General features: G+C 43.1%; 1 protein-coding gene across 3 annotated transcripts in view; it reads right to left on the bottom strand.

Moving 5' to 3' along the window:
• Positions 1-1,241: 1,241 nt before the first annotated feature.
• The window catches only part of FKBP15 (FKBP prolyl isomerase family member 15), a 55,941-nt gene continuing 38,703 nt past the window's right edge, over positions 1,242-18,479 (bottom strand). For all 3 annotated transcript variants that reach the window (XM_015117047.3, XM_077968298.1, XM_077968299.1), the window contains exons 20-28: positions 14,413-14,584; positions 12,333-12,469; positions 10,226-10,381; positions 9,248-9,400; positions 7,356-7,481; positions 6,316-6,423; positions 5,012-5,736; positions 4,217-4,313; positions 1,242-1,880 (exon numbers count right to left, since the gene is read on the bottom strand). In XM_015117047.3, the coding sequence (XP_014972533.3) occupies positions 1,803-1,880; positions 4,217-4,313; positions 5,012-5,736; positions 6,316-6,423; positions 7,356-7,481; positions 9,248-9,400; positions 10,226-10,381; positions 12,333-12,469; positions 14,413-14,584 (1,752 nt within the window). In that variant the 3' untranslated portion in view covers positions 1,242-1,802. The remainder of the gene's footprint in view (positions 1,881-4,216; positions 4,314-5,011; positions 5,737-6,315; positions 6,424-7,355; positions 7,482-9,247; positions 9,401-10,225; positions 10,382-12,332; positions 12,470-14,412; positions 14,585-18,479) is intronic.

The raw sequence follows: 18,479 nt of genomic DNA, 5'->3' as shown, positions 1-18,479 counted from the left end.
CTACTTGGGAGGCTGAGGCAGGAGAATGGCGTGAACCCAGGGGGGCGGAGCTTGCAGTGAGCCGAGATGGCGCCACTGCACTCCAGTCTGGGTGACAGAGTAAGACTCTGACTCAAAAACAAACAAATATCTATATAGTGCTTATTCTTTGTTAGGCAGTCTTCTAAGCACTTTGCAAAAATTAACTCATTTAATCTTCATGACAAGGCAGAAACTATTTCTGTCCTCATCTTAGAAATGAGAAGCTCAGGCACAGAGAAGTTAAGTAAAGTCACTAGTTAATAAGTGGCAGAGCCGGGATTCAGAGCCAGGCAGCCTGACCCCAAGTCCATTTCTTCAAGTCAGATGAGGGGGCCAAGGCTGAAAGGGTAAGTAACTTGGCTAACACCACACAGCACCCAGTGGAACAGGGATGTGAACGCAGATCATGCTCTTTCTATTTTACCATTAATGGTGGAAATTCTGTTTCAGAAGATCTGAGGTGGAGCCCAGAAGCCTGTGTTTCTAAAAGCATCACCGCCCCTTCCCCCAACCAGTGACAGTCAGGCAGGGAATGCTGCTGTGCTGACCAACAGCCCAGGCTCTGGAATCAGATGGCCAGGATTTGAATTCTTGTGCTGAGGCTTCCTAGCTATGTAACTTTGGGCAAATTACTTTACCTCTCTAAGTCTCAGTTTTCTCTATAAAATGGTGATAACACTGTCTTCTGCAGTGGTTGCTGGAGATAAGCCAGTCTGTATAAAGTGCCAAACAGCACTGCCTTTTGTTAAGCAACAAAGAAATAATTAGTTCTCACTGCCCCCCAGGCCCGCACCTGGGAGACATCCAAAGCCTGCAAGGATGATGCCAGGCCAGATGAAGACTAATTTCTGCATTAGTCCTGGTCCCATGAGTTCTAAGGGAATGGAAGCTGCTCTCAAAGTGAAGAATCCCTCAGGTGCCATGAACAATGGAAAGAAGGGACCCTCCCACCTTCTCTGCATGGCTTCCTAGACTGCAGGACTAAGCCTGCAGGAGCAAGAGAGCCATCATGCCCCAGGGATGGGCTAGTACTACAGTGGTGACTTTCTTTGAAAGCCTAAAAGTTCCAAGGTTAGGTAACAAAGGGAGTAAATACGCCACAACGTTCTGTGCACGTTAACTGACCCAGATCTGTAAGACTCCTACCCTTAGATTCCCATAAAGGAGCACAGACAGCCCTTGGAACCAAACTCAATTTCTCTCCAAGGGCTTGAGTCAAGTTTCATTATAGACATTCATTTTAGTTTTATTTTCAAATAGTCATTGGCCTCTTATATCAGATTTAAGGCAGAGAAGAAGATACATGTCCTAGGACTATAGGCCAGGCTGTTAACTGCACCGGGATTAAGATGGTGTAATCTCCCTTGGTTCTACCAGGAAGACCTCAACCCAGGTGACTTGACTTGTTGCCGGGGCACAGTTGAGCACTGGATTCAGGTAGAGGAGGGCTCCCAGGTCAGTCTGAGAGTTAATGAAGAGATTTAAAAGTCTGGCAGAGGACAAGACTCTTACAGGTGACTGGCTGGAGGGGAATCTACCAGTCCTTCTTCCAACTTGCTGCTGAAAATCCAGTGTTTTTGAAGATGGTTATGATCCTCTTCACCAGGTCTGGTGGGGGTGGGGCTCAGAAGGTGGCCGAGCCACTGTCTGAGCCCAAACTATTGTTCCCAGAATGCTCACCTTGACCTCACCCTGTGGCTCACCTAGACCCAGGGCTGGCTGTGCAAAATCATGCTTAGGGAAGGGTTGCAGAGAAACCTTTGCACCAGTTTCCTGGGTCTTCATCCCAGCCAGTCAATGTCATCGTCATCATCATCATCTCCAAAAAGGGGTGTTGGGGGTGGGCGTCCCTTCATGCTCTGATAAAACAGGAAAGAGCAGTCAGTCCTCACTTGTCCCTGCACCACTCAACTTTCCACCTGTGAGTGGAAGCAATCCAACTTCTGTTCCCAGCTCTGGTTCAGAAAGGAGGTTGTACTGACAGGGCCAACTCTGAGGCCAGCAAACCTAGGCTTTCAGATAAAGCTGAGACAAGCAGGTAGAGAAGGGAGGCCATCTTTTCAACAGAGACAAAAGACGAACTTTGTTTGGCTGATCTTGTCATTTATTTGTGAAGCACATGTATTGATTTGACAGGTTTTCCTCTCATGCAGTAACTTACATATTTTGTGTGAAGAAAGAAGGGTCAAAGAGGAAACACTGGAGCAGGAGAAAGAAACAGAAGCAAAGCAGCCCTGAGAGAGCGAGAGGAAGTGGGAAGTAGGGAGGTTGGGAAGAAGACAACCACATATGAAAAAACACTGTTGTTGTGGCCTAAGGTGGCCTGACTGGCTCTGGGTGTGATCTCATCATTTGAAAAAGAGTTGAACGTGGAGGCTTGGCCAACTGGAGAATCCTAAGAGGTGAAGAACACGGAGCCACAGCCCCCCACACCTCTAGCCTGACTGGCACTACCCTTGCTCCTCCCAGCTAAGGTAGTGGGGTTGAAAGGGACTGATGGGCCATAAGAGACCCACTCTTTTCACAACTTGAGCTCCTGACCTTTCTCCTCTGGATTGGCAAGGGAACAGGACCTACCCGGCTAGAAGGGATTGATGCTAGAGACAGGCACGAACCGAAGAGTCTCTACTAAGGCATTCTCTGCTCTGGTGAGCTACTGCCAACCAGGATCCATCTTCACAGGGCCAGGCAAAAGGGAAGGCAGTGTGATGTGTACACAAGTCTCTGGGCAATTCCCATGTCACTACCAATTAACCAGACCTCGTACTTCTCTCCGGACATCAATGAAGTGATCTCTAACTCTGACAGTACAGGATTTTCAAGTGTGGCTCACAGCTTCTGTTTTGTCCTGACTAAAGTTCTGGTTCCACATTTACTAGCTATATAAGCTTAGTTAAATTATTTAATCTTCCTGAGCCTCAGCCCTCTGATCTATAAAATGGGATAAAAGTACCTAACTCATTGGATTGGTAGAAGATTAAATGAGAACATTTGTGAAGTCGTTTTCAGAGTACCCAAGAAATACATGTTAACTTGACAGTATTGATACTAATACCAGTAAAATACTGGTATTGGTACTAATACCAACAATATAATCAAAAGCTTCCAACTATATTTAGGGCAGTCACTTAGAATATACTCAGTTGGGTTTTCCCCCCTTTTTTCCTTTTGTTTTAGGGCAGAATTGGTATTCTGGATTCTCAAATGAAAATTTAACTCTTGGGAAGAAAGGCTAATGGAAGGAACTGGTACATTCCCCAAAGGAACACAGGCAAGAGGGAAGGGCTCTGGTACATACAAGCTGGAGTCCAGATCTATCACAGCTCTCTGCTCAAGGTTTTGGCAAAAGGCAAAATCCACTCTGACTGATATATGAGGGGACAAAATTTGCCCCATTCACTCTCATATTTCTGTCCTTTGGATGGACTGAGCCTGAAGCCCACCTGTGTTCTCCATATGCATTTCAGAGCCGTCAGAATGGCCTAGGGACAGCCAGAACGGTTGTAACCGAGCACAGTAGGGAACTGCAGATGCGAGAAGCGGGGTTCTAATTCAGTCCCTATCAGTGCCCTCCTCTCCTGGCCTTCACTCTTGTTCTCTGTTAAATGAAGCTGTGCTATTAATACTGAACCCATTTTGTGCCCAGGGATATTGTGACGACAAAACAAGGCAGGAGGAAAGCGGGCTAAGTGGAAAATGCTCAGGAACAGGCAGTCTTTACAGGAGCCTGGGGGTTAGTCCTAGCTTTGCCATTAACTTACTCTGTGGCTTTGGGTAAATCATCCTTTTGAGCCTCAGGTTCTTTATCTATGAATAAGGATGCCAGGCAAGATGATCTTCAAAGTCCTTTCCAATTCTAAAATATAAATAATATCCCAGCAGATTTGGGGAAACCTAAGGCTTCGGCATTCCAATATAGGACTAAGCAGCTCAGCTTTCTTGCTCTCAGGGAACGAATTCCTGCATGGACAGAGACTATGATTCTTTCTCAAAAGTAAAGTGGTATGTGACTGTCCCCTAATCTGCTTACAGAGCTGCGCCCTCCCAGCCCAGCCCCAAGCCTGCTCCCACAGGGCCCTGCACACAGAGCCCAGGGAGTGGGCCACCAACAGGCTCCATTTCTCTTCTCAGAGCCAGTGGGGAAGAGCCCCCAGGTGGCTGCGTGAGGACTTGACAGTGCCTGGGATTTCCTTACCACCTCGTCTTCATCTTCCTCCTCAGGCTGTGCTTTGGGCCTCAGAGCTTTCAGAGCTGCCCCTTTAGACAGTTCATCCTCTTCATCCCGAGAGAGACTGAAGGAGAATCAAGTCATAGAAAATGTTACTGTTCCTGCTCCAGGTCACACTGCCCACCACCTACAAGGGTCACCGGCCCTTGGGTAAGGATTCAACAGCGTTGGTGACTGCCCAGGAATTCCTCCCACCTCCGCTGCCACCATCTCTTCCCACACCCTACAGTGGCCCCCTTCAGAACCTACAGCCAGAGTCATCTTTTCAATGTGACCTTCTCAGAATCCTACCCTAGCCACCCTATCTAAAGTGGAACAACTCCTTTAGAATAGTGCCCTGTTTCTTTTTTAAAAGGACTTACTATACTTTTATAATATATAAGTATGTATTTGTTTGTTTTCTCCACTTGACTGTCACTCCTTAAACTCAAGAACCAAACCTGCCTTGCCTACCACACTACGGCAGCTCTCGCCACACTACCGCAGCACCTGCCACACTACCGCAGCGCCCGCCACACTACTGCAGCGCCCGCCACACTACCGCAGCGCCCGCTGCACTATCGCAGTGCCCACCACATTATCATAGTGCCTACCACAGAGCCTTCTACGTGGTAGGTGTTGCTGAATTAATACATCAACTAATGAATGAAGACATCAGTAAATTAGTCTCTGAGGGATGAGTTGCCAGCCCTGGAAAAAACAGAGACACTCCTCACCACAGATAGCCACCCTGTCCCTGAAGCAGTGCTCAGAGGAACATACCTGGAATGCTGGGAATGATGGCTGGATCTGAGGGCTGCTCCTGCAACTGTGGAACCTGCCTCTGTGCTCAACAGCTCCTCGTGGGGACCAGTGGAGCTAGTGACATCATCTTTCTTGAGCTGTGGAGGCTGAGGCTCTCCTGGGCTTTCAGGCCCTAAGGCCAGTGGGTCCCCCTTCTCGGGGTCTGAAGTCAGGGACGGTCTTGTGGAGCTTTCTTGTAGTGGGCCATCTGGTGCTACTTCTCTGACACAGACCTTTCCTGGTGGGTTGTTGGGCTTAGCTGCCACTGGGCTGGGAGCAAGTGACTCCTCACACTCAGAGTCCATGGTTCCAGGGCCTGGGGGCTCAGGTGGAATTGAAGTCGGGGGCCCCAGAACTCTGTGGGATGGGATGCAAGACAGTTCGGGTGGAAGGGAACCATCTTTTATTTCTGAGAGTGCCTCTGCTTCTGAGTCCCCTTTCCTTCTGTGTACATCATCCTCAGAAGTGGTGAGGGCCTGAGGAGGCAACGGGACAGCTTCCTCGACCACTTGCTCTGAAGGCACCACGGGGGATTCTGGCCTCTCCCTATTCAGGGGTGCTTGAGGCTGCCCAGAACTGGCTGAGGCTGACTGCTCCTGGGAAGGTCTCCGTGGCTGCTCTTCTGCTTTTTCTTCTTCTTCTTCACTGCTGCTGCTCTCTTCCTTCTCTTGCTCCTGTTGGTTTAACAGCTGAAGAGTCACCATCTGTTCAAAAGCCAAGGAGGAGATGATCACTGAAAGGAACACAGTAGCCACTACTAATTCTTATTAACACTACTGGTCATCTAGTTTAAATGACCTTGCTTCTTTTCTGTTAAAAGAGGCTGACTGTATCTGTCAAGTCACTCCAGGAATCCTAATTACTGAGGAACAGTCCTGAATAATTTTTTCTTTCTTTTTTTTTTCTTTGGAGACAGGGTCTTGCTCTGTTATCCAGGCTGAAGTGCAGTCGGGGGTAATCATGGCTCACTATAGTCTTGAACTTCTGGGCTCAAGTGATCCTCCAGCCTCAGCCTCCCAAGTAGCTGGGACTACAGGCACATGCCACCATACCCGGCTAATTTTTTAATTTTAGTAGAGACAAAGTCTCATTATGTTGCCCAACCTGGTCTCGAGTTCCTGGCCTCAAGCAGTCCTCCCACCTTTGCCTCCCAAAGTGCTGGCATTACAAGCATGAGCCACTGTGCCTTCCTTGAACAATTATTTTATTCATGATCCCTTAGCAAGTACTTAAGCAACAAAACGCCCATTCCGATGAAACAATCGACAGCTGGCTGGCTGTACCTTGATCGTATTCATGATGGTTCCCAGAATGGTCCTGCCATTGTAAGATTCCTCCAGCTCAAACTCTCTCCGTAAGGACTGGAACACCTGGTTCATGATCTTCTTGACCTGTGTGAACATCAAAACACATGCTGCCAAAATCAAGTCACTAAAGGATGCATTAAATCCCAGAGAGGTGTTTGGAAGGCCAAAATGAAGCCATCTTAGATCTCTACACGGATACCGCTGGTCATAAGCAGAGAGACACTGAAGTCTGTCACTGTGGAGAGGATGATATTAAATAATGAGCAGCATTTTGACAGAAGGGCTAGTCATGAGAGTTACCTATTAAGCGCAGGCAGGCTGTGGTCCGTGTGCCCAGGACTGCTTAAAGACCATTGCTTAATGTCCCCCTCCCACTGTGAGCACCACTAGGAGCTGCCATAGGCTCTAAGGGTCAGAGGCCAGTGGATGCTGGGCACACGCCCCAAGTCCCATTCTCTCCTGTGGTTAGAGGCCCTTCCTATACCTGTCAAAACCTCAGAAAGATAGGGTTCTTTTGGGTTTGCCATTTAATATATAAGTATGTATTTTTTTTCCCCACTAGACTGTAAGCTCCTTAAACTCAAGAAACCAAATCTGGGCCGTGCACGGTAGCTCACGCCTGTAATCCCAGCACTCTGGGAGGCTGAGGCAGGCGGATCACAAGGTCAAGAGATTGAGACCATCCTGGCCAACATGGTGAAACCCCGTCTCTACTAAAAATATAAAAATTAGCTGGGTGTGGTGGCGCATGCCTGTAGTCCCAGCTACTCAGGAGGCTGCGGCAGGAGAATCGCTTGAACCTGGGAGGCAGAGGTTGCAGTGAGCCAGGATCGCGCCACTGCACTCTAGCCTGGCGAAAAAGCGAGACTCCGTCTTAAACACAAGCAAACACCAAATCTGGTTCATTTTAAAGTCATCAGACAAATAAAACATCACTAAAGTTAGAAAAAGAGCTACTAACACAACATACTGGCCATGTTCTTTCTGAATGCTTCTCCTTTGAAATATCAGCTCACCTTCTCCGAAGGGTCAGATGCAGCAGCTTCAACCCCAGACATCTGGGACTTGTTCTTCTCTAGTTCCTTGACGTGCTGTTCATTTTGCTTGGTGAGAGCTGTGATTTGGGCCTGGAGGGCTAAACACTGCAAAACAAACAGACTGTGGCTGTGGCCTCAGGAACCTGGATTACCAGGTGAAGGTCAGAAAACCCAGGGGGAGGAGAACCACCCTAAACATCAAGTCTCTTTCTCTCTCTCTTTTTTTTTTTTTTTTTGCATATAATAAAAAGACAATTTTATTTCAGATTCTTTTCTTCTTATCATTATACTTTAAGTTCTAGAGTACATGTACACAACGTGCAGGTTTGATACACAGGTATACATGTGCAATGTTGGTTTGCTGCACCCATCAACTCATCATTTATATTAGGTCTATCTCCTAATGCTATCCCTCCCCCAGTCCCCCACCCTCTGACAGGCCCTGGTGTGTGATGTTCCCCGCCCTGTGTCCAAGTATTCTCATTGATCAATTCCCACCTATGAGTGAGAACATGCAGTGTTTGGTTTTCTGTCCTTTTGATAGTTTGCTGGGAATGATGGTTTCCAGCTTCATCCATGTCCCTGCAAAGGACATGAACTCATCCTTTTTTATGGCTGCATAGCATTCCATGGTGTATATGTGCCACATTTTCTTAATCCAGTCTATCATTGATGGACATTTGGGTTGGTTCTAAGTCTTTGCTATTGTGAATACTGCCGCAATAAACATACGTGTGCATGTGTCTTTATAGTAGCATGATTTATAATCCTTTGGGTATATAACCAGTAATGAGATGGCTGGGTCAAATGGTAATTCTAGTTCTAGATCCTTGAGGAATCACCACACTGTCTTCCACAATGGTTGAACTAATTTACGCTCCCACCAACAGTGTAAAAGCATTCCTATTTTTCCACATCCTCTCCGGCATCTCTAAACATCAAGTCTTAAGCTCACCTAGGTCTGTTGGTGTCCACTCCCTCAGCCCCCACCCAAGGCCCTCTGCCTCAGAGAATTCTATCTCCTCATCACTCAATTTCAACTCAAAACTTCACTTTCTCTTTCCCAAGAAGGTCGCTTGCCTTGTTCTTAATCAGGTCAAAAATATAATGAAAAAAGAGCAGGAGGGTAGGTAATAACTCTAGTCATTTAGACATAAACATTCAGCATTAACAGCAACCCATTTGTCTGCAAGATTGCCTCCAAGATCTCTGAGCCAAAAGTTTTCAATTGGACACTTTAGGGAAAGAAACTGACCTCGAATATGGACTTTCATACCATGACCCTAAGCCATGTCCCATCTCTTTCTTTTTCAGGCCTGATGATCCCACCACACCCCAGCCTCCAACTTATCTCAGTGCCTTTGCCCAAGATGTTCTGCCTCCTTTGCTGCCTTACCAAAGCTATTTGTCCTTCTTGGCTCTGCTCAAATGTCACCTCCTTTGGGAAACCTTCCCAGCTCTCCTGGGTACTTCCTCTTCTGGGCCCCACAGCACTTAACGCCTATCTTTGTTTCTTTGTCTCCCTTTCTTGACTGTGAGATACGTGAGGGACAGGTTCCTTGTATGCACTTTCTTTAACACAGTGGATGGAATACAACTGACTCTCAATAAATATTTGTTTAATAAATGAAGGATCCAATAATAATGGAAAACATGTTCCAGAACACTGGTGCTGTTCTCTTCTTCCAGGTCACTGACCTATCACGCCAAATAAGTATGTAAAAGATACCTGACAAGCTAAAAACAAGTGTGGTTTTGTCTTCTAGCTATTAATAACTTTTAGGCTTAGAAGGATCAACAGGACTCAAACAGCCTGCTTGCCTCAAATTAACTGGGCTGCCTAAACTGTTTGGCTCAAGAAAAATATGTACCTTTTCCTGAAGTTGTACCAGCTTCTGCTGATAGGCGTCTCTCTGTGCGCACACCTCCTGGTACTGCTGCAGGTGCTCATCCTTGGCGGAGGCCAACAAGTGTTCACATTTTGCTTCCCACTGGGTCTGTAGCTCAGCCTGTACTAAAGACAGCTGCCAAGAGAAAGTAATGACCATACCATCCTTGGGGGCAGGGGAGTGAGATTCCATTGCACCTAGGGAAGCCCATCTTTCAAAAAGCAAAAGAATAAGCTAACAGCCCAGATTTAACTGGGAAACTGTTTAAAAGACTCTCATTACTTTTAAAGTAAATGCACTTCTTAAGATGTCATTGGTTGTCAGGACTCCAAAAGGTACTCCAAGCAGACAAAAGTGTGCCTATTTAGATAGGTTCCTGGAGGGCAGGGTCATGTGATCATTGCTTTTCAGGGTCTGAACCCTAAATTTTATAGGTTCAGAAACTTTTTTTCACCAAAATTCCCAGAGGTGGTCAAACCGAGGGCACCAATGAACTCTAATTAAACAAACATATGCATATAAATTTTAAACTTACAATGAGAAAGGTTGCTGTTGCACAGACTAGAGATCCAGCTGTGTCCTGCCACTATCCCTGGTTCCCTTCCTGATGACCTAAATAAATCCCTTCCTTTCAAGGATGATAATGTGCCTGAAGGATGGTGTCTGATGGTTGATGGCTTTGGCCTTATCATGTTTGGAGTTTTTTTTGTAAGGAAAGTATTTTTCATTTTTACTTATGTAATTAAATATTAACTAAGCTTTAAAAAAAGAAAGAAGATTCTCCATTCAATTCCTGGCTGTCTGGCATATATCTGGATTACTTTATCTACCTTTCTCCAAAGTGAGAGTATCAGCTATGAGAAATGTCATCCTAAAAGGGTAAGGAAGAAACTAGAAGCTTTTCTCTCTGAGTCCTTCACACCTTCCCTCTATTTCCAAAGTGCTTCAGTTTCCCATTACCTGTTCTGCAGCTGCTTGGTCAGTGGACACTCGAGTCTTTTTCAAGAGCTGTCGAAGTTTGTCCAATTCTTCCTGGTATGACTTGCGAATTTCATCTATCTCCTCCTCGGCCTGAGAACGCTCTTGAGCTGACTTCTTTTTCCTTTCTGAGAGGTTCTTAGAACAGGAGAACCATCATCAGCTCTAGCTTGTTAATGGAGAATCAAAAGGGATGATGGCGGTGGCAGTTAATTACCTTGTGGGATCCTTACTCCATTTCTGGAAACTTCATTTTTTAGTTTAATTTTCCCCTAAATATTTAACATTCTTAGCTACTGGGTGAGGAAAATGGTGACAGGAGAAGGAAGACAAGAAGAACTTTACCCCTCTATTAAGAGCTAGGGAACCCATCCTAACTTTAATGAGGGTACAGGAAATCAGACATTCTCATACCCTGATAGTAAGAAAATGAATGGATATACTCTCTTTGGATAGTAATCCTCTGAAAAGCCTTTAAAAACATACATATCCAGAAATTCCACAAATTGTAATTAAGGATTCAATAAGTCACAGTCATAAAGAGTGTGTTACAAGGATGGTCACTATAGTAGTATCTAAAGTAATGACAAACTGAAAACAGCCAAGAGGTTAGAAGGAATTGGTTAAAAATAAATAAATAAGGCCGGGCGCGGTGGCTCAAGCCTGTAATCCCAGCACTTTGGGAGGCCAAGACGGGCGGATCACGAGGTCAGGAGTTCGAGACCATCCTGGCTAACACGGTGAAACCCCGTCTCTACTAAAAAATACAAAAAAAAAACTAGCCGGGCGAGGTGGTGGTCGCCTGTAGTCCCAGCTACTCGGGAGGCTGAGGCAGGAGAATGGCGTAAAAACCCGGGAGGCAGAGCTTGCAGTGAGCTGAGATCCGGCCACTGCACTCCACCCTGGGCGACACAGCGAGACTCCGTCTCAAAAAAAAATAAAATAAAAAATAAATAAATAAATAAATAAATAAATAAAATAGAAAAAAAATCCTAGAAAAAAAATGTAATTGCAGACCAAGATTTACCCTCTTAAAAGGGACTGGGCCAAAACAGTCTTACTAATGCGATTACTGAACCCTCAGGAGCAGTTTATTCTTTTCATATTTCAACTATTCCAGAACATACAAAAAGATAGAAATGTCCTCACTTTGTTCACTTAGTCTTTCCTGATATTAACATTTTAACCAACAAAATATACTACAAATAAAGTGAAAACACAGCAAACTAGAAAAATATTTACAACATCTATGACTGGCAAAGGATTGATACCCTTAAAAGGGTTCACAAATCAAACTAATAATAGGATAAAGGACACTAAAAAGAGATACCTAAGAAATATAAATAGGTATTAAATATATGAAAGCTTTACTACTAATAAAAAACACATTAGAACAAGATAACATATTTCACCTGTCAGACTAATGAAGATTAGAAAAAGTGATATATGTAGAATGGGGAAGAATGTGACAAATGGGCTCACTCACATAGTGCTGAAAGTGTAAGCACTATTCTTTGAGGATAATCTGGTAATATTTATAAAACTTCAAATATGTAGCCTTCCCTTTGATCCCATGATTCTTACTCATGCAATCCATCTTATACAAATGCTGAAACAAATTTGCAAAAACAGTTATATGAGAAAGTCCATAGAAGCAATGTTTAAAATAATGAAAAAATAAAAACATAAATATCCATCCGAATAATTAAATAAATTATGGTACAGCCTCACAGTTGGCTACTATGCAGCAGTTAAATATGAGAAAGATCTTATGTAGTACAAGGCCATGATATTTTCCTAAAAAGCATAAAATGTGATGTAAAAAAAGTTGTCAGTATACATACATGTATGTGTGTGTGAGTGTGAATGTATGTTTTCTACATACAGAAAACAATCTGGAAGGATCATATACTTTATAATTGTCACCTCTAATGTATGAGATTAGAGAGGGGAAATTTTTTTTTTAATTTTACACTTTTCTATATTATTTGTATTTGTTATAATAAGCACATACTATTGTAATTTGTAAAAGGAAAATTAAAATGTTTATTAAACAGCTAATTCTGGCCAACTGGGTTGTAGAGCTTACCTTTTCCAAGGACTCCTTCTCAGCTCTAAGGTCAGTCAGTTCCTCCTCCAGGGATGTCACCTTGAGTTCCAGTTGTTTCCGGCTCTGCTTTTCACTTTTGAATTTGGACTGTGCTTGCTCAGAGGTTTCTTGGAGCTCTGGGATACAGGAGCAGAAAGACTTGGCTACAGAACCAGTGCTGTAGTGGGCTATGTGTTATCCCAGCAGTTCTTTTTTTAAATTATTTTTTGGAGACACAGTCTTGCTCCATCACTCAGACTGGAGTGCAGTGGTATGATGGCTCACTATAGCCTCCATCTCCTGGGCTCAAGCAATCCTCCCACCTCAGCCTCCCAGAGTGCTAGGATTACAGGCGTGAACCCCTGTGCCTGGCCCCAGTGGCTCTTTCAAAGTTGCACGCTTTGATTTCCCAGTTCTACCACACAAGCAGCCTCTGCTCACTTCTTTCAACATCACCTCACTGACCAGCAATAAGATATGTCAAGCTGTCAGCTGACTCCTCCATCAACCCATATTTACCCCATAGAAAGTCATCTCTGTGTGTACATGTCACCTTCTCCACATACAAAATGGGAAAGAAATGTCCCCAGCAGTCAGAAATGACCTTTGAAACAGATCACTCCCACAATTCCATTTTGGCCACCATCTTAACACACTGGACCGATCACTGTTTAGTATTAGTCTGGGTTCTTTCTCACTGCTTGAGTAAGATAGTCTCAACTTTCTTGGTAGCTGGGGCATTCTACCAAGAATTTGCTTTCAAAACATCCCATCTCAAATAAAGCTCTTTGCAATAAATAAAATTTGTTTGGGAAACTTTTGAGACTCTTATGGCTCTTGAGGTAATTGTCATAAGGCACCACAAAAGCAGGAGACATCTGAATAACATTCAAATCTAAGACTGTCTAACATGTTTGCCTCATGTGGGCCCAGTCGTGCTCTAAAAGGCAAGAGATGGGCTGGGAGCAGTGGCCCATGCCTGTTAATTCCAAGACTTTGGAGGAACAGGGCGGAAGGATGGCTTGAGGTCAAGAGTTCACAACCAGCCTGGTCAATATAGTGAGACTCCTGTCTCTGCAAAATATAAAAAATTTAAGAAAAAAATAAAAGGGAAGGGATGTATCTTCAAGGTAGCACCTTACCCATTGACATCATTGTTTTTTAGTTCTCTATTAGGCAAATGAACTTTGCTTCCACCCAACTCTGCTGCGGCTCCAGGTACCCTCTGCCCATTAGTCCCATCTCTGCCTTCCATATTTGTTTCTATACACCACGGTAGATTAATTAACCTGCTGGTCTTCACCAATCTTCTATCCAATCACCATGTCTTGCCAGGCACTGAACACTAATATGGAGGAGAGGACTTCACAAAGATAAGCAAAACACCACGCTTATCAAACTATGATAAGGGTTATAATAATGCACTAAGAGATAAAGGATTTTTTTTTAAAGGATCAAATGTTCTAGAGAAAACTAGGAAAGCTTCTGAAAGAGGCAGACTTTGAAGAGGACTGAAGGTGAATATTGGTAACGGTAGGCATGTCAAGTCCAGAGAATAGCATGGATAAGAAGCAAGACAAGAACTACAGGATGAGCTGAAGAGCAGCCAGCAGGCTTGCTGGTATGGTCAGGGCCAGATGAACTGAACAATATAATGGGAGACAAGCCAAGCAGGAGGGGCCTTGAGTGTCAGGCTGAAGAGCTGCAATCCATCCTCTAGGAAAGAAGAAACCACACCAGGAAGCATCTCTTTTTTAAACTTCCACTGAGTCATGAGTTAGAACAACACATTAACTCTTCCAGGTATTGGAAGCCAATCATAGGTACCAAAGATTTTGAAGCCAACACCTCCCCAAACAAAAGGGAACTGTGGCACTGATGAATTCCACATGAATAGTCAGTTCTTTATTGTTCCTTCTGTAAAATAATCATGTAGATTTTATACTAGTCTCCTTTAATTTTTGGTGCAGTCCTTCAAAAACTTCATAAGCATTGTGCCAAAAAGATTGAGAGGAAGAAAACAGCTTAATTCCTTGAGTTTAAATGGCAACAATCCCAGCATCCCCAACCTAGCACATACCTGAGAGCTTTGCCTGCACTTTGGTGAGCTGGCCCCTGAGAAGATCCGTCTCCTTCAGGCTTTCTGTCAGTTGCATCTGCAGCTCTGTTTCCTTTTTTTGGTGAGCAGTCATTTTCAGCTGTAGATGAGAGACTTGTGCAGTGGCCGCTGCTAACTCCTCTGTCACCTTGGCCTGAATAATAACAAAGTATGATGTCACTTTAAACATAGGTGTTCTTCATGCAAGTAATGAACCAACCTCACATAACTCTATGTAGACTGAACTAGTAAACAGGGAGTTACGGCTGCCTTCAATTTGTATTAAACCAAACTCAAATTATGGGTGTGGACCATCTCGCCTATACAATTATATTACTACTGTTATTACAACTCCTATACTATTATACCTATACAAGTATACTTAAAAACTTTTTTTTTTTAGAGATGGGGTCTCGCTCAGTCATCCAGTCTAGAGTGCAATGACATGATCATAGCTCACTGTGGCCTCAAACTCCTGGGCTCAAGCAATCCTCCCCCCTCAGCCTCTGGAGTAGCTGGGACTACAGGTGCAAGCTACTATGCCTGGCTCTATTACACCTTACATACATTTTTACAGTTGTCTATTTCTTTATTATCATTTGTCTCTTCTTATTGTGTTCACTGTACCCACTTGTTTTAAATATATTTATTCCTTGCCTTATTCCAAAGTCTTTATCAGTTTTATAGATTACATTTAAAATCTGATATTTTGACTCTCCTAAAAAACAAAAATAAAGGCCGGGCACGGTGGCTCGCGCCTATAATCCTAGCACTTTGGGAGGCCAAGACGGGCAGATCACGAGGTCAGGAGTTCGACACCAGCCTGGCAATGTGGTGAAACCCGGTCTCTACTAAAAATACAAAATTAGCCAGGCGTGGTGGTGGGCGCCTGTAATCCCAGCTACTCCAGAGGCTGAGGCAGCAGAATCACTTGAACCCAGGAGGCAGAGGTTGCAGTGAGCTGAGATCACACTCCTGCCTGGGCAACAAAGCAAGACTCTGTCTCAAAAGAAAAATAAATAAATAAATAAGTAAAACAAGAACATAAAATTGTATATAAAATAAAAATAACATGCCGGTGCTCTGCCTATGGGGTAACCATTCTTTTATTCCTTTACTTAATAAACTTGCTTTCACTTTAAAAAATAAATAAAAATAAATAGGCTATAAATGAGTATCTGAGAGTATATGTAACCTTTAGACTAAGCTTTAAGATATTTATTTTTGCTATTCAGTAGGCTTAGGTTTTCACCTCCTAAACACAGATGACAATGAAATCTAGAACTTCTAGATATAGGAGTGGCTTTCATCTACTCACTGTCCTGCTTCAAATGGCCTAATGAAAACAAAACTAACTCAGAGCTCAGAGAGCTTTGCATCTATTCATAGCTCAGAGAGTTCACTAATAACAAAACATGCACCTCTCTCACGAGCACTTGCAGCAGCTAAAACACTGGAAGGGACAAATTCCAAAGGCACGCCAATGAAATGGAGGGTCACTCTCTTGCTAAAGGTTAAGCAGAGTGGAAAATCACCCAAAAGCTCTTTTTATCTCAGGTCTTTAGCTAGAAAGGCCTATCAGAAGCATAAAAATTAATGCTATCCCCCAAATGCACATGTACACAGAAAATAAGGGAATGGATATCATTATTTTTGAGTGGAAGGATTTATATTTTATGTTTGCTTATCTGTATTTGTAAATTTTCCAGACTGAACAGATGCAACTTTTATGATCAGAAAAAAATGTGTATGTGTGTGTATGTGTGTGTGTGTGTGTGTGTGTGTGTGTGTGTGTGTGTGCATAGGTGTATTTATAATTTCTTTTTAAGGTTAGGGTATAATCAAGTGAGAAGGGAAAACACAAAAAAATCTACACAGTGGATGGGATGGCTCCCTGGTTCCTACCGTGGATCAAATTCTACTGCTGACATGGAGAGTGAGAAAAAGAAAGCAATGACAGGAAGAACCAAGAGTTCAGAAAAACAGTGAATAAAGCTTGCAAGGTAAAAGCAGGAAAACAGTACTCAAGAGAGATAGTAATTTGACACAGGAAAAGAAATATAGCTGAATGGAAATGGGGTCCTATGCAGGTCTTTTACTCTTTCATTTCTGAGTCTTGGTTTGTCCCTCTAAAATAAAAAGGTTAAACTAAAAAGGTGACCTCTAATAGCTCTTCCAGTTTTAGCCATTATTCCATGATTTTTTGTGGTACTGTATCACAATGAAAAATAATTTCATTCACCAAATATTCATTGAGCCCTTAACCATACCTTTCTGAGCTGTGTCTGAAGGCAGAAAATTGCCTCCAGGGACGAAAGGACCTTGCCCATCTCCCTTTAAAAGGAGAGATCACAGGAAAACTGTTAAGTGAGAAGTGGATCAAAAGAAAAAGAGGGGAGAGTCAGGGCTCAAAAAGTTTCACTGAAATAAAGATGATCAATTAAAACATATGGTACTTGGCATCCCAGTCACATTTCTCATGAGATTCCCTCAAAAATTTGTGTGAAGCATGGTATCTATAACACAGTGGGTTGTGGCAGATACTAGCTATGATTACTATTGTTATTACTTCTACTGTTTTGCTATTATAAACAGAGCATCTACTGGGCTCAATGCATGGTATCAGACATCTCTGGGGTTTATCAACACAAAAACATTTGGTTAGATCACTGAGCTAATTCAGGGGCTGGCAAACTATGACCTATGAGCCAAACTGACCTATTATTTTTGTAAATACAGTTTTATTGGAACACATACACACACAAAACAGTGCTTCTCAACATGAGAATCACATGCTGAACTTCTTAAAAATGCTGCCCCTCCAGAGATTATGACAAAAGAAATCACTGACAAGAGCAGTAATTCCTACACCTGGAATCTATAGGATCTTTTTAAAAGTTCAGATTCAGATCCCAGCTAGATATACTAAATTAGAATCTCTGGAGGTTCGGGATTTAAGAATATCTAGTTTTAATCAAGCACCCCAAGTGAGTCTGAGGCAGCCAGTGCTTGCGGACCACTGATCTGCAACAAGTTACAGTAATCATTTTAGCCCTGAATAGTAACAGTGAGGCCAAATAATATATTTAGATGCCCTGTATAGGCCTAAAGAAAAAACAAACAAGCAAACAAAAGGAGTAAAGGAAAGGAAGAGAAGAAATAAAAGTAGAGGAAGGAGAAATAGTAAAAAGTGTATTTAGTGGGTGGGGAGCGGTTAAGTGACTTCAGCACTACCTAATGATAACAATGTCAAAGGCTGCTGATCTTCACCTAGGCATTAGGAGTCGTCAGTCACATAAATAAGAAATGGTATAAAGTAATGGGAACAGAACAGGGTCAGCACTGGACAGGGCTGTGCAGGATAAGGCACTGCTTGTCTGAGAAAAAGAGGTCACACATTACTTGCCTGGATTCTATGGCTAAGAGAAGACAAAGATTAGCGTAAGACATAGTAAGGAATCCTCATTACCAGAATATGAGAAAGTGAGTAAACTCCACAAGTTACAAGTGTGTTCAATCTAAGTTTTCATCAAGGAAAACACTAATATAAAATATAAACGATTTCTAAACCTCTGAGAAGAAAGACAGCAGATGAAAAAGTCAGGATCTCCTAGCTGATGAGTGGTAGCCCAAACAAGAAGGAATCCATTCAGGATAAAGAACATCACTGGAGCAACGGGGGAAGTGAGTTTCAGAATCAGCAGATCCCAACCCAAGACCCACTAGTCTTCCTTACTGCTACTGCAGGAACAGGTCAAAATTCCTAGTTTTGAAAGGATTGAAGTCAAATAGTAGTACTTTAAAATGCTTTGGCAAACACAGATGAAGGAGCAAACAATCTTGAATTCCTCTAAAAAGAACCTAAACATCTGTTATCTGGCATAATGGAAAATTTCTGTTGATTTTGTCAATAGAATAAATTTAGTTTCTAATAAGCAGTGTAATTCTTACCTAATCAAATTACTAAGATCAGTGATTATTTTTGAGTCACCTTACTGCGAAGTATATTACAAAACAGAAATGTAGATGATGGATACATGAAAACCTGC

The sequence above is a fragment of the Macaca mulatta genome, chromosome 15 (genome assembly GCF_049350105.2).
Source record: "Macaca mulatta isolate MMU2019108-1 chromosome 15, T2T-MMU8v2.0, whole genome shotgun sequence".
NCBI lineage: Eukaryota > Metazoa > Chordata > Mammalia > Primates > Cercopithecidae > Macaca > Macaca mulatta.
This window is presented reverse-complemented; position numbering and strand designations above follow the sequence as displayed.